We start from the raw sequence: 14,833 nt of genomic DNA, 5'->3' as shown, positions 1-14,833 counted from the left end.
GTGAGTTAGATAGTCACCTATCTGGTGAGGGTATAAACTTAAAAGCTCTCTCCAACGTTAACCAAAAAGTATCATTTCTGGCTAAGAAAATCAAGATTTCTTGGTACTAGTACCTCTTGGTATAGTAGTTCTCCCTAGGGCATCAAGAATTAGACCTCATAATCAGATAGTCAGGATTACTTCAAGCTCCTATCCTGCAGTCAGGATCACACCCAAGCTCCCATCATGTACTCAAGATCACACCCAAGCTCCCATCATGCAGTCAGGATCACACCCAAGCTCCCATCATGTAGTCAGGATCACACCCAAGCTCCCATCATGTAGTCAGGATCACACCCAAGCTCCCATCATGTAGTCAGGATCACACCCAAGCTCCCACCATGTAGTCAGGATCACACCCAAGCTCCCATCATGTAGTCAGGATCACACCCAAGCTCCCATCATGTAGTCAGGATCACACCCAAGCTCCCATCATGTAGCCAGGATCACACCCAAGCTCCTATCCTGCAGTCAGGATCACACCCAAGCTCCCATCATGTAGTCAGGATCACACCCAAGCTCCCATCATGTAGTCAGGATCACACCCAAGCTCCCATCATGTAGTCAGGATCACACCCAAGCTCCCATCATGTAGTCAGGATCACACCCAAGCTCCCATCATGTAGTCAGGATAACACCCAAGCTCCCATCATGTAGTCAGGATCACACCCAAGCTCCCACCATGTAGTCAGGATCACACCCAAGCTCCCATCATGTAGTCAGGATCACACCCAAGCTCCCATCATGTAATCAGGATCACACCCAAGCTCCCATCATGTAGTCAGGATCACACCCAAGCTCCCATCATGTAGTCAGGATCACACCCAAGCTCCTATCCTGCAGTCAGGATCACACCCAAGCTCCCATCATGTAGTCAGGATCACACCCAAGCTCCCATCATGTAGTCAGGATCACACCCAAGCTCCCATCATGTAGTCAGGATCACACCCAAGCTCCCATCATGTAGTCAGGATCACACCCAAGCTCCCATCATGTAGTCAGGATCACACCCAAGCTCCCATCATGTAGTCAGGATCACACCCAAGCTCCCATCATGTAGTCAGGATCACACCCAAGCTCCCATCATGTAGTCAGGATCACACCCAAGCTCCCACCATGTAGTCAGGATCACACCCAAGCTCCCATCATGTAGTCAGGATTACTCTCAAACTCCCATCCTGTAGTCAGGATCACGGATTGCTCTCAAACTCCCATCCTGTGGTCATCACTCTCACTTTGATGACCTGAAATGGCTCAAGGTAAAAACAACTGAAGTCACCCAAATCAAGATAGGGCTTATCAACTAAACTGTATAGCCTTGTCCCCACATACTCTTCCTTTCGCTGCCTTTCCTTCCAGTTCTCTGATGCCAATGACTGTAACGAATTGCAAAAATCTCTGAAGCTGGAGTCTTATATCTCCCTCTCTAACTTTAAGCATCAGCTGTCAGAGCAGCTTACCGATCACTGTACCTGTACACAGCCAATCTGTAAATAGCACACCCAACTATCTCATCCCCATATTGTTGTTTATCCTCTTGCTCTTTTGCACCCCAGAATCTCAACTTGCACATCATCATCTGCACATCTATCACTCCAGTATTAATGCTAAATTGTAATTATTTTCGCCTCTATGGCCTATTTATTGCCTACCTCCCTACTCTTCTACATTTGCACACACTGTACATAGACTTTTCTATTTTTCTTTTGTGTTATTGACTGTACATTTGTTTATGTGTAACTCTGTGTTGTTGTTTTTGTCGCACTGTTTTGCTTTATCTTGGCCAGGTCGCAGTTGTAAATGAGAACTTGTTCTCAACTGGCCTACCTGGTTAAATAAAGGTGAACTATTTTTTAAATAAAAATACCTATATGTAATTATTTCAGCCGCATTAGAGACTCGTCCGAGATTCCTAAAAACTGGAAAGCTGCCGCTGTCATCCCCTTCTTCAAAGGGGGAGACACTCTAGACCCAAACTGTTACAGACCTATACCCATCCTGCCCTGCCTTTCAAAAGTCTTCGAAAGCCAAGTTAAAAAACAGATCACTGACCATTTGGAATCCCACCGTACCTTCTCCGCTGTGCAATCTGGTTTCAGAGCTGGTCACGGGTGCACCTCAGCCACGCTCAAGGTCCTAAATGATATCTTAACCGCCATCGATAAAAGACAATACTGTGCAGCCGTCTTCATCGACCTGGCCAAGGCTTTCGACTCTGTCAATCACCGTATTCTTATCGGCAGACTCAACAGCCTTGGTTTCTCAAATGACTGCCTCGCCTGGTTCACCAACTACTTCTCAGATAGAGTTTAGTGTGTCAAATCGGAGGGCCTGTAGTCCGGACCTCTGGCAGTCTCTATTGGGGTACCACAGGGTTCAATTCTCGGGCCGACTCTTTTCTCTGTATATATCAATGATGTCGCTCTTGCTGCGGGTGATTCCTTGATCCACCTCTACGCAGACAACACCATTCTGTATACATCTGGCCCTTCTTTGGACACTGTGTTAACAAACCTCCAAACGAGCTTCAATGCCATACAACACTCCTTCCGTGGCCTCCAACTGCTCTTAAATGCAAGTAAAACTAAATGCATGCTCTTCAACCGATCACTGCTTGCACCCACCCGCCCGACCAGCATCACTACTCTGGACTGTTCTGACTTAGAATATGTGGACAACTACAAATACCTAGATGTCTGGCTAGACTGTAAACTCTCCTTCCAGACTCATATTAAGCATCTCTAATCCAAAATTAAATCTAGAATCGGCCTCCTATTTCGCAACAAAGCCTCCTTCACTCATGCTGCCAAACATACCCTCGTAAAACTGACTATCCTACCGATCCTCGACTTCGGCGATGTCATCTACAAAATAGCCTCCAACACTCTACTCAGCAAACTGGATGCAGTCTATCAAAGTGCCATCCATTTTGTCACCAAAGCCCCATATACCACCCACCACTGCGACCTGTATGCTCTCGTCTGCTGGCCCTCGCTACATATTCGTCGCCAGACCCACTGGCTCCAGGTCATCTAAAGTCTTTGCTAGGTAAAGCCCCGCCTTATCTCAGCTCACTGGTCACCATAACAACACCCACCCGTAGCACGCGCTCCAGCAGGTATATCTCACTGGTCATCCCCAAAGCCAACACTCACTTTGGCCGCCTTTCCTTCCAGTTCTCTGCTGCCAATGGCTGGAACGAATTGCAAAAATCGCTGAAGTTGGAGACATATCTCCCTCACTAACTTTAAGCATCAGCTATCTGAGCAGCTTACCGATCGCTGCAGCTGTACATAGCCCATCTGTAAATAGCCCACCCAACTACCTACCTCATCCCCAGATTGTTTTTATTTACTTTTTTGCTCTTTTGCACACCAGTATTTCTACTTGCACATCATCATCTGCACATCTATCACTTCAGTGTTAATTTGTTAATTGTAATTACTTCACCACTATGGCCTATTTATTGCCTTACCTCCTTACTCCATTTGCACACACTGTATATAGACTTTTCTATTGAGTGATTGACTGTCCTTTTGTTTATCCTATCTGTAACTCTGTGTTGTTTTTTTGTCGCACTACTTTGCTTTATCTTGGCCAGGTCGTAGTTGTAAATGAGAACTTGTTCTCAACTGTCCTACCTGGTTAAATAAAGGTTAAATAAAACAATTGAGAATAGCTTAAAGGTGTCACTTAAAAATGGTTGAGAAATGTCATGGCTGTTTGAGGGTATTTTTATTTTCAAGAAGTGACCCGTTTAAAGGCCCCTCTATACTGTTGGTTAAGTAATTGAATGCTTGATGTTTTTTAAATTGTATTGAGCTTACAATGACTGTCTTTCTCTCTCTCCTCTCTCTTTCTTATTCTTTTCAGGCCCTTCAAAAGCAGGAGACAAAGGTGAAGAAGAGCAGAGAAGAAGGGATGAGACCAGAAAACAAAAGCAAAAACCGATATAAGAACATACTTCCCTGTAAGAGCATCTACTTCTAAAGTGCATTGATATAGCCTCTTATCTTTTACCCATCTTCTTTACATTTTCTCTTCCATTTATATTCTCTGTCTGATACATCCCCTCATCTCTCTCTCTCATCCTTTCATCTCTACACTCATCCTTCCATCTCTACACTCATCCTATTCTCCTCCCAGTTGATGAGACCAGGGTTATTCTGTCATCTGGAGACCCCAATATCATTGGCTCAGATTACATCAATGCCAACTATGTGACAGTAAGTACATGTTATGTCACGTTGTAGTCTCAACATCAAATGATAAACCACTGTTATGAATCCATAACAAGTCTAAACATGAACATGTTTTTATTAATATGATCAAAGACTATAATTGCAAAGGGCTTTGTCTCCATGTAGACAATATTTGACATATTTTACTAACTTTCTCCGTCTCTTTGTAGAATAAGCTGCAGGAGTCCGGTGACCAGAAGGTGTACATCGCCTGTCAGGGCTGCCTTGCAACAACTGTCAACGATTTCTGGCAGATGGTGTGGCAAGAGAAGACAAGGGTCATCGTCATGACAACCAGGGAGGTCGAGAAGGGACGGGTTAGTAACTTTTACTGAGAATTTGAAAGCATTTTCTTTTATATTGTATGATTTTAACATTATAACAGTATAAACTGCCCATCTCATTTTCCTCAAACCATTTCTCCATGTTTGTTTATGCAGAATAAATGTGTGCCATACTGGCCAGAAATGCAGGGCTCCAAAGAGGTGGGGCCGTATGTGGTCACTTGTGTCTCTGAGAGAGATGCCACTGACTACAAGGTTAGGGTTATGGAGATCTCCCCTCTGGATCAGGTAGGTACCACCTGCTGGCTCCATTCATCATCACCTCTCTTACCTCTGTTACCAGTGTCATCATTGTTACCACTGTCATCATTGTTACCTCTGTCATCACTGTTACCTCTGTCATCACTGTTACCTCTGTCATCAATGTTACCTCTGCCATCACTGTCATCACTACCATCATTGTCATTACTGTTAACACGTTTACCTCTGTAATCTCTAATGCTGTCATCACTGTTATCGCTATCATCACTGTCACCACTGTTACCGTTACCTTCACTGTCATCTCTGTCATCACTGTTACCTCTGTCGTCACTGTTACCGTTATCATCACTGTCATCTCTGTCATCACTGTTACCTCTGTCGTCACTGTTACCATTATCATCACTGTCATCACTGTTACCTCGGTCATCACTGCAGTCACAGATTAGCTGAGTTTACAGTATTACTCATGTCTCTCCTCTTTGTCTCTTTCCTCTCCCCTCCTCGTCTGTCCCAGTCGGATTCGGTCCGTACTATCTGGCACTACCAGTACCTGAGCTGGCCCGACCATGGAGTTCCCGAGGAGCCAGGAGGGGTGCTCAGCTTCCTCTCTCAGGTCAACTTAAAACAGGCTGAGTTCACCAACGCTGGGCCAATGATCATCCACTGCAGGTATATTCTAGCTGTCAGTCCTAAACTTGGTATATTCCAGCTGTATTCAGGAAGATAAGTGTCAGTTCTGTCCATTCTCCATTGTCCAGAATAATAAGAATTTCAGATGATGTTGTTTTTCCAGGATTAAGATTAGTTGTTAAGATTAGTTGCGGTACTCAGCATTTTAAGTCAACTCAGTTTATCCTATAGGAATTTTCCCCTTGTGATATCAAGAATAGGGAGGGTTCTTGTACTCTTCTACGTTGTTGGTCCCGTGACTATTTGTTATGTAAGCAGACATAAGTACAGCATAATAGCGTATAGAGTGTTCACAAGGCTGTTGCAGTACAGTTTAATGACAAAAGCTATTTCCTTTGCTTCTTTACGGTGAAAGACATCCATAGGGACAAAGTTCTTATCCAATCCACTGGTCTTTATAATATAACCAAACTGTCACAGTCACGTGTGTGTACAGTGGTCATCCCCTGGCTGAGACATCTGTTAGTGTGACAACATGACAAATCCCTCTCCATTTGTCCATGATCACTTTACACCTCCGATCGCAGAATGACTTAGATGATCAATACTGCTCTAGAAATTCTGTTTCAATACAGTTCATTCATTTCAGTGAATTTCATTGAGTCCAATCACATTGTACTGTACTGACAGTTGTCCCTACAACCACTCTGTTTGTGTTGTGTTTCTGTGTAGTGCTGGAATAGGCCGAACTGGCACCATTGTGGTGATCGACATGATCATCAAGACCATCGACACTAAAGGTGAGTCTCTTTCATTACCAAAGTTCCCGCATTTCTTCAGATCTTCATGATTTTATACTGTATCTTATTATACCTCTTTTGTTCCATGATCCTTGTAATGCCTGTCATCACTGTAGAATGACAGTGTTTTTGTTGTTGATTGTGATTCTAACTTCCTGGTTATCCATAGGTCTGGACTGTGACATAGACATCCAGAAGAGCATCCAGATGGTGCGAGATCAGCGGTCAGGCATGGTGCAGACTGAGGCCCAGTACAAGTTCATCTACCTGGCCGTCTCTGAGTACATAGAGGCCTCCAAGACCTACAACAAGGTGAGGGAGAGGTTGCAATAGAAGGGAGAGAGGAATATGGGTAATATGGAATCAAATATATATTGTTCTCCTCTCCCAAGTGCACTGGCTACAGTATATGTCTATTGACAAACTGTGTTGAAAAACAACATTCCAGAAATAACAAGACAGCAGAGAGAGACTCAGATATCAGCTGACAGAGGGATCTGTGTCAAGATATACTTTACACTGTTGTTGTGCATGTTCTTCTGTCCTCCAGACAGAGATCTTATCATAGACTGCTTTGTAAAATATGAACATTGACAGAGAGAGGTTGAAATTGTTAATGGAAATTGCTAATGTTCTGGGAAATTCATAATAAGACTATGACTTACTCTGCACATTGACTCACCTTAGACCACCCATCATGTCTAACACTCGCTGTCCTCTTCTCCCCTTTCTAGGGAGCTGAGACAGAGTATGGAAATTTGCAGTTCAAACACCAGCCTGCCAGCCGCAAGGTCTCCAAGTGAGTTTGTACAGTGTGTTTCTGTGCACATGCCATTGGAGTCCCGTGTATATTCCCATCTCTCCTCAAAACCACAAGTTCTCTGACGCAGGCTACACAGAGAGCAAGAGACACACACACACAGAGAGCAAGAGACACACACACTCAGAGAGAGAGAGAGAGAGACGGAAGAGAGAGAGAGAGAGAGAGAGAGAGAGAGAGACGGAAGAGAGAGAGCGACAGGTTAGGTAGAGAGAGACGGAAGAGAGACAGAGACACGGAAGAGAGAGAGCGAGAGGTTAGGTAGAGAGAGACGGAAGAGAGACAGAGACACGGAAGAGAGAGAGAGCGACAGGTTAGGTAGAGAGAGACGGAAGAGAGAGATGAGCGGATGTATACTTTCTCTCTCAGCTCTGTCTCCTAATGAGCCTAGCTTCTATAAGCCATATTGAAAATGGGACCATTGTTTATCATCGTCGTCCCCCATGTCTCTCCTTCCTTCTGTTGTCCAATTTAGCTGATTGGGCACGTTTGTGTAACCTTTGGAGGTGATACATTTGGCTAGGTAGCCCTACTGTATTCTCTCGCTCTGGAAAGAATGGACCAATTAGAAAAAACTAAACTGGACAACAAAGGAGAGGAGGAATCACTTGACCTGTTTGGAATGTCCGGACTGACCAAACTCTGTAAACTTCCACTCGATCAACCAGACCATTCTCTTGTCAGGGTTCAAATTACACTCTGATTCCCAGGGATGCCCTGAAAATAGTTAAGACAATGTTAGCAGTGTTAACTGCTATGAGAATGTAGGGACATGGGTTCTTCTTGACCAGGAAACACTTTGGACCCTGATTATACAGCTGGCTATAGGAACACCCTGGTTCTACAGCACGGTTCACCCTGGTTATACAGCTGGCTATAGGGATCACCCTGGTTATACAGCACGGTTCAACCTAGTTATACAGCAGGCTATAGGGATCACCCTGGTTATACAGCAGGCTATATGGATCACCCTAGTTATACAGCACAGTTCACCCTGGTTATACAGCTGGCTATAGGGATCACCCTGGTTATACAGCACAGTTCACCCTGGTTATACAGCTGGCTATAGGGATCACCCTGGTTATACAGCAGGCTATAGGGATCACCCTAGTTATACAGCACGGTTTACCCTGGTTATACAGCTGGCTATAGGGATCACCCTGGTTATACAGCACGGTTCACCCTAGTTATACAGCAGGCTATAGGGATCACCCAAGTTATACAGCAGGCTATAGGGATCACCCTGGTTATACAGCAGGCTATATGGATCACCCTAGTTATACAGCACAGTTCACCCTGGTTATACAGCTGGCTATAGGGATCACCCTGGTTATACAGCACAGTTCACCCTGGTTATACAGCTGGCTATAGGGATTACCGTGGTTATACAGCACGGTTCACCCTGGTTATACAGCAGGCTATAGGGATCACCCTGGTTATACAGCACAGTTCACCCTGGTTATACAGCTGGCTATAGGGATTACCGTGGTTATACAGCACGGTTCACCCTGGTTATACAGCAGGCTATAGGGATCACCCTGGTTATACAGCACGATTTATCCTGGTTAACAGCTGGCTATAGTGATCACCCTGGTTATAAAGCACGGTTCACCCTGGTTATACAGCTGGCTATAGGGATCACCCTGGTTATACAGCAGGCTATAGGGATCACCCTAGTTATACAGCACGGTTCACCCTGGTTATACAGCTGGCTATAGGGATCACCCTGGTTATACAGCAGGCTATAGGGATCACCCTGGTTATACAGCAGGCTATAGGGATCAGAGTTCTTCCTGGTTGGATGACATGGTTGGGAAAGACTCTGGGCCCTAGTAACGAAAGAGCCCCCTAGGCACCCACCTCATGTATAATCAAACCCATGTCTCTAGTACAGTATAGTACACCACAGTATAACACCTGTCTCTAGTACAGGATAATACACCACAGTGTAACTCCTGTCTCTAGTAGGATAATACACCACAGTGTAACTCCTGTCTCTAGTACAGGATAATACACCACAGTGTAACCCCTGTCTCTAGTACAGTATAGTACACCACAGTGTAACTCCTGTCTCTAGTAGGATAATACACCACAGTGTAACCCCTGTCTCTAGTACAGTATAGTACACCACAGTGTAAGCCCTGTCTCTAGTACAGTATAGTACACCACAGTGTAACCCCTGTCTCTAGTACAGTATAGTACACCACAGTGTAACCCCTGTCTCTAGTACAGTATAGTACACCACAGTGTAACCCCTGTCTCTAGTACAGTATAATACACCACAGTGTAACCCCTGTCTCTAGTACAGTATAGTACACCACAGTGTAACCCCTGTCTCTAGTAGGATAATACACCACAGTGTAACCCCTGTCTCTAGTACAGTATAATACACCACAGTGTAACCCCTGTCTCTAGTACAGTATAATACACCACAGTGTAACCCCTGTCTCTAGTAGGATAATACACCACAGTGTAACCCCTGTCTCTAGTACAGTATAGTACACCACAGTGTAACCCCTGTCTCTAGTACAGTATAATACACCACAGTGTAACCCCTGTCTCTAGTAGGATAATACACCACAGTGTAACCCCTGTCTCTAGTAGGATAATACACCACAGTGTAACTCCTGTCTCTAGTACAGTATAGTACACCACAGTGTAACCCCTGTCTCTAGTACAGTATAGTACACCACAGTGTAACCCCTGTCTCTAGTACAGTATAGTACACCACAGTGTAACCCCTGTCTCTAGTACAGTATAATACACCACAGTGTAACCCCTGTCTCTAGTACAGTATAGTACACCACAGTGTAACCCCTGTCTCTAGTACAGTATAGTACACCACAGTGTAACCCCTGTCTCTAGTACAGTATAGTACACCACAGTGTAACCCCTGTCTCTAGTACAGTATAGTACACCACAGTGTAACCCCTGTCTCTAGTACAGTATAGTACACCACAGTGTAACCCCTGTCTCTAGTAGGATAATACACCACAGTGTAACCCCTGTCTCTAGTACAGTATAGTACACCACAGTGTAACCCCTGTCTCTAGTAGGATAATACACCAGTGTAACCCCTGTCTCTAGTACAGTATAATACACCACAGTGTAACCCCTGTCTCTAGTACAGTATAGTACACCACAGTGTAACCCCTGTCTCTAGTACAGTATAGTACACCACAGTGTAACCCCTGTCTCTAGTACAGTATAATACACCACAGTGTAACCCCTGTCTCTAGTAGGATAATACACCACAGTGTAACACCTGTCTCTAGTACAGTATAGTACACCACAGTGTAACCCCTGTCTCTAGTACAGTATAATACACCACAGTGTAACCCCTGTCTCTAGTACAGTATAATACACCACAGTGTAACCCCTGTCTCTAGTACAGTATAGTACACCACAGTGTAACCCCTGTCTCTAGTACAGTATAGTACACCACAGTGTAACCCCTGTCTCTAGTACAGTATAGTACACCACAGTGTAACCCCTGTCTCTAGTAGGATAATACACCACAGTGTAACCCCTGTCTCTAGTACAGTATAATACACCACAGTGTAACCCCTGTCTCTAGTAGGATAATACACCACAGTGTAACCCCTGTCTCTAGTAGGATAATACACCACAGTGTAACCCCTGTCTCTAGTACAGTATAGTACACCACAGTGTAACCCCTGTCTCTAGTACAGTATAATACACCACAGTGTAACCCCTGTCTCTAGTACAGTATAGTACACCACAGTGTAACCCCTGTCTCTAGTAGGATAATACACCACAGTGTAACCCCTGTCTCTAGTACAGTATAATACACCACAGTGTAACCCCTGTCTCTAGTACAGTATAATACACCACAGTGTAACCCCTGTCTCTAGTACAGTATAGTACACCACAGTGTAACCCCTGTGTCTAGTACAGTATAATACACCACAGTGTAACCCCTGTCTCTAGTACAGTATAGTACACCACAGTGTAACCCCTGTGTCTAGTACAGTATAATACACCACAGTCTAACCCCTGTCTCTAGTACAGTATAGTACACCACAGTGTAACCCCGTCTCTAGTAGGATAATACACCACAGTGTAACCCCGTCTCTAGTACAGTATAATACACCATAGTGTGAATCTGGCACTGGCCTGACACGGGTGGCTCAGCGCCCTAAATCGTGTTGGAAAAGCTGGCCTCTGGTGCCTGCCTGGCCAAGGCTACGGCCACTCAAACATGCAGGTAAGCTCACAATCAATTGTGGTGTGGGTAAGCTCACAATCCAGTGTGGTGTAGGTAAACTCACAATCCAGTGTGGTGTGGGTAAGTTCACAGTCCAGTGTGGTGTGGGTAAATTCACAGTCCAGTGTGGTGTGGGTAGGCTCACAATCCAGTGTGGTGTGGGTAAGCTCACAATCCAGTGTGGTGTGGGTAAACTCACAATCCAGTGTGGTGTGGGTAAACTCACAATCCAGTGTGGTGTGGGTAAGCTCACAATCCAGTGTTGTGTGGGTAAGCTCACAATCCAGTGTTGTGTGGGTAAGCTCACAATCCAGTGTGGTGTGGGTAAACTGACAATCCAGTGTGGTGTGGGTAAGCTCACAATCCAGTTTGGTGTGGGTAAGTTCACAGTCCAGTGTGGTGTGGGTAAGCTCACAATCCAGTGTGGTGTGGGTAAGCTCACAATCCAGTGTGGTGTGGGTAGGCTCACAATCCAGAGTTCACTGGAGAGCTCTGAGCTGGCTATGTACAGTATGAAGGGAAACGTGTCACTGTCACCACTTCTGAGTCTCCTAAGCTAGGCCATACCTGTTTTTATTTTTAATATTACGTTTGTGAACTATCCTTGTATTGTTAACCTGTCAAGGTATTGTTTGGTAGGGCCAGGGTACTGTCAGGGCAGTGTTTGGTAGGGTCAGGGTACTCCCAGGAAAGTGTTTGGTACGGTCAGGGTAGTGTTTGGTAAGGTCAGGGTACTGTCAGGGTAGTGTTTGGTAAGGTCAGGGTACTGTCAGGGTACTGTTTGGTAGGGCCATTTTAGTGTTTGGTACGGTCAGGGTACTGTCAGGGTACTGTCAGATTAGTGTTTGGTGCAGTCAGGATACTGTCAGGGTAGTGTTTGGTACGGTCAGGGTATGGTCAGGGTACTGTCAGGGTACTGTTTTGTATGGTCAGGGTAGTGTTTGGTAGGGTCAGGGTACCGTCAGGGTAGTGTTTGGTAGGGTCAGGGTACTGTCAGGGTACTGTCAGGGTAGGGTCAGGGTACTGTCAGGGTAGTGTTTGGTATGGTCAGGGTAGTGTTTGGTACGGTCAGGGTACGGCCAGGTACTGTCAGGGTAGTGTTTGGCACGGTCAGGGTACTGTCAGGGTAGTGTTTGGTACGGTCAGGGCACTATCAGGGTACTGTCAGGGTAGGGTCAGGGTACTGTCAGGGTAGTGTTTGGTACGGTCAGGGTAGTGTCAGGGTAGTGTTTGGTACGGTCAGGGTACTGTCAGGGTAGTGTTTGGTAGGGTCAGGGTACTGTTTGGTAGGGTCAGGGTAGGGTCAGGGTACTGTTTGGTACGGTCAGGGTACTGTTTGGTTGGGTCAGGGTAGGGTCAGGGTACTGTCAGGTACGGTCAGGGTACTGTCAGGGTATTGTTTGGTACGGTCAGGGTATGGTCAGGGTACTGTCAGGGTACTGTTTGGTACGGTCAGGGTAGTGTTTGGTACGGTCAGGGTACTGTCAGGGTAGTGTTTGGTAGGGTCAGGGTACTGTCAGGGTACTGTTTGGTAGGGTCAGGGTACTGTCAGGGTAGTGTTTGGTAGGGTCAGGGTATTGTCAGGGTACTGTTTGGTAGCGGTCAGGGTACTGTGCAGGGTACTGTTTGGTAGGGTCAGGGTACTGTCAGGGTAGTGTTTGGTAGGGTCAGGGTACTGTCAGGGTACTGTTTGGTAGGGTCAGGGTACTGTCAGGGTACTGTCAGGGTAGGGTCAGGGTACTGTCAGGGTACTGTTTGGTAGGGTCAGGGTACTGTCAGGGTACTGTTTGGTAGGGTCAGGGTACTGTCAGGGTAGTGTTTGGTAGGGTCAGGGTACTGTTTGGTAGGGTCAGGGTAGGGTCAGGGTACTGTTTGGTACGGTCAGGGTACTGTTTGGTTGGGTCAGGGTAGGGTCAGGGTACTGTCAGGTACGGTCAGGGTACTGTCGGGTATTGTTTGGTACGGTCGGGTAGGGTCAGGGTAGTGTCAGGGTACTGTTTGGTAGGGTCAGGGTACTGTTTGGTAGGGTCAGGGTACTGTTTGGTAGGGTCAGGGTAGTGTTTGGTAGGGTCAGGGTAGTGTCAGGGTACTGTTTGGTAGGGTCAGGGTACTGTTTGGTAGGGTCAGGTTAGTGTTTGGTAGGGTCAGGGTAGGGTCAGGGTACTGTTTGGTAGGGTCAGGGTACTGTTTGGTAGGGTCAGGGTACTGTTTGGTAGGGTCAGGGTAGGGTCATAGTACTGTTTGGTAGGGTCAAGGTAGTGTTTGGTAGGGTCAGGGTAGGGTCATGGTACTGTTTGGTAGGGTCAAGGTAGTGTTTGGTAGGGTCATGGTACTGTTTGGTAGGGTCATGGTACTGTTTGGTAGGGTCAGGGTACTGTTTGGTAGGGTCAGGGTACTGTTTGGTAGGGTCAGGGTACTGTTTGGTAGGGTCATGGTACTGTTTGGTAGGCTACTACTAACTGAAGATCTAAAGAGTGCTCCTTTTCTTACACACAAAGAAGCCTACATTGTTATCTCTCAGCTATTTGAACCTGCGGGTTTCTAACATTATGTCCTCTCTCTTGTACTGTCTCTCTTTTAGAAACAAGGAACAGGAATTGTATGAAAACCTAGCCAAAGGAAAGAAAGATGTGAAGAAGCAGAAGTCAGAGGAGAAGAAGAGTGGCTCCGTGAGAAAAAGATAGAGGATGAGAGAGCTGTGTCCTGATGATTTAATATTGAATTTGATATTAACTTTTTATTTTAAAAGATGTATTTCAGTGTTTTTTTTTTTATATCAAGCAATAAAGTTGATGTCTGTGATATAATTAAGGTTATAAAGCAAAGTACTGATATACTTGGGCCCTGGGCCGTGAACCATGGAACCATTCTGCACCCATGCAAATGGGAATGTATTGACATTTTTGCTGACAAATGCTCAGAGTAATATGCATTAATTTCTTTCTTCATCACAATTGTATTGTATCCATGGGTGCAAAGCTTATAGAATATTCTACAATGAATATAATAAAATGCCATGACCACGGGATCTAGCACAGCGGGGACACACTGCCACTCCAATGAAAGTTTTAGATAAGACATATCTCTTTAATGAGCTATTATGTTTATAGACTAACATTGGCAACATCACTGGGCTCCCCCAGTCTCCGACGACCCGCAGTGACTGCCCCGAGTGAGAGGAAAACATTGAGCGAGATGAATGAACTTTCCCCCCGCCTCCCTCTCCTCCGCATGTGATACAGAACACAGTCTGCTCTCCAAACAGTGATAGTGAAGGAGAGCGAGAGAAACTTTGAAAACGTTTGCGTGTGTAATGTTTACTGTTCATTTCTGATTGCTTATTTCACTTTTGTTTAATGTTTTTCACATGTTTTGGCAATGTAAGTATGTTTCCCATGCCAATAAAGCAATTGTGAATAGAGAGAATGCCGTTTAATTAACGCGGAAAGGGCACAGACCTACCCAGTTACCACTTTAGGAATAGGATTAGTGGAACAAAAACTGTTTGCATAAAGCTCCGTAAGGAAGAG

The 14,833-nt window shown here is 45.4% G+C and overlaps 1 protein-coding gene across 5 annotated transcripts in view; it reads left to right on the top strand.

Moving 5' to 3' along the window:
- ptpn6 (protein tyrosine phosphatase non-receptor type 6) overlaps nt 1–14,729 on the top strand; it is a 31,046-nt gene extending 16,317 nt beyond the window's left edge. For 4 of the 5 annotated variants that reach the window (XM_045695858.2, XM_045695855.2, XM_045695854.2 and 1 more), the window contains 9 exons: nt 3,913–4,009; nt 4,186–4,265; nt 4,451–4,597; nt 4,721–4,852; nt 5,340–5,494; nt 6,188–6,255; nt 6,425–6,567; nt 6,990–7,054; nt 13,885–14,729. In XM_045695858.2, the coding sequence (XP_045551814.1) occupies nt 3,913–4,009; nt 4,186–4,265; nt 4,451–4,597; nt 4,721–4,852; nt 5,340–5,494; nt 6,188–6,255; nt 6,425–6,567; nt 6,990–7,054; nt 13,885–13,987 (990 nt within the window). In that variant the 3' untranslated portion in view covers nt 13,988–14,729. The remainder of the gene's footprint in view (nt 1–3,912; nt 4,010–4,185; nt 4,266–4,450; nt 4,598–4,720; nt 4,853–5,339; nt 5,495–6,187; nt 6,256–6,424; nt 6,568–6,989; nt 7,055–13,884) is intronic. The other variant, NM_001140450.1, reaches the window with a different exon arrangement.
- Nucleotides 14,730–14,833: the final 104 nt, after the last annotated feature.

Source organism: Salmo salar, chromosome 02 (assembly GCF_965601325.2).
Source record: "Salmo salar chromosome 02, fSalSal1, whole genome shotgun sequence".
In the NCBI taxonomy this organism is placed as follows: Eukaryota; Metazoa; Chordata; class Actinopteri; order Salmoniformes; family Salmonidae; genus Salmo; species Salmo salar.
Note: the sequence above shows the minus strand (reverse complement) of the source record. Positions and strands in the feature narration are given on the sequence as shown.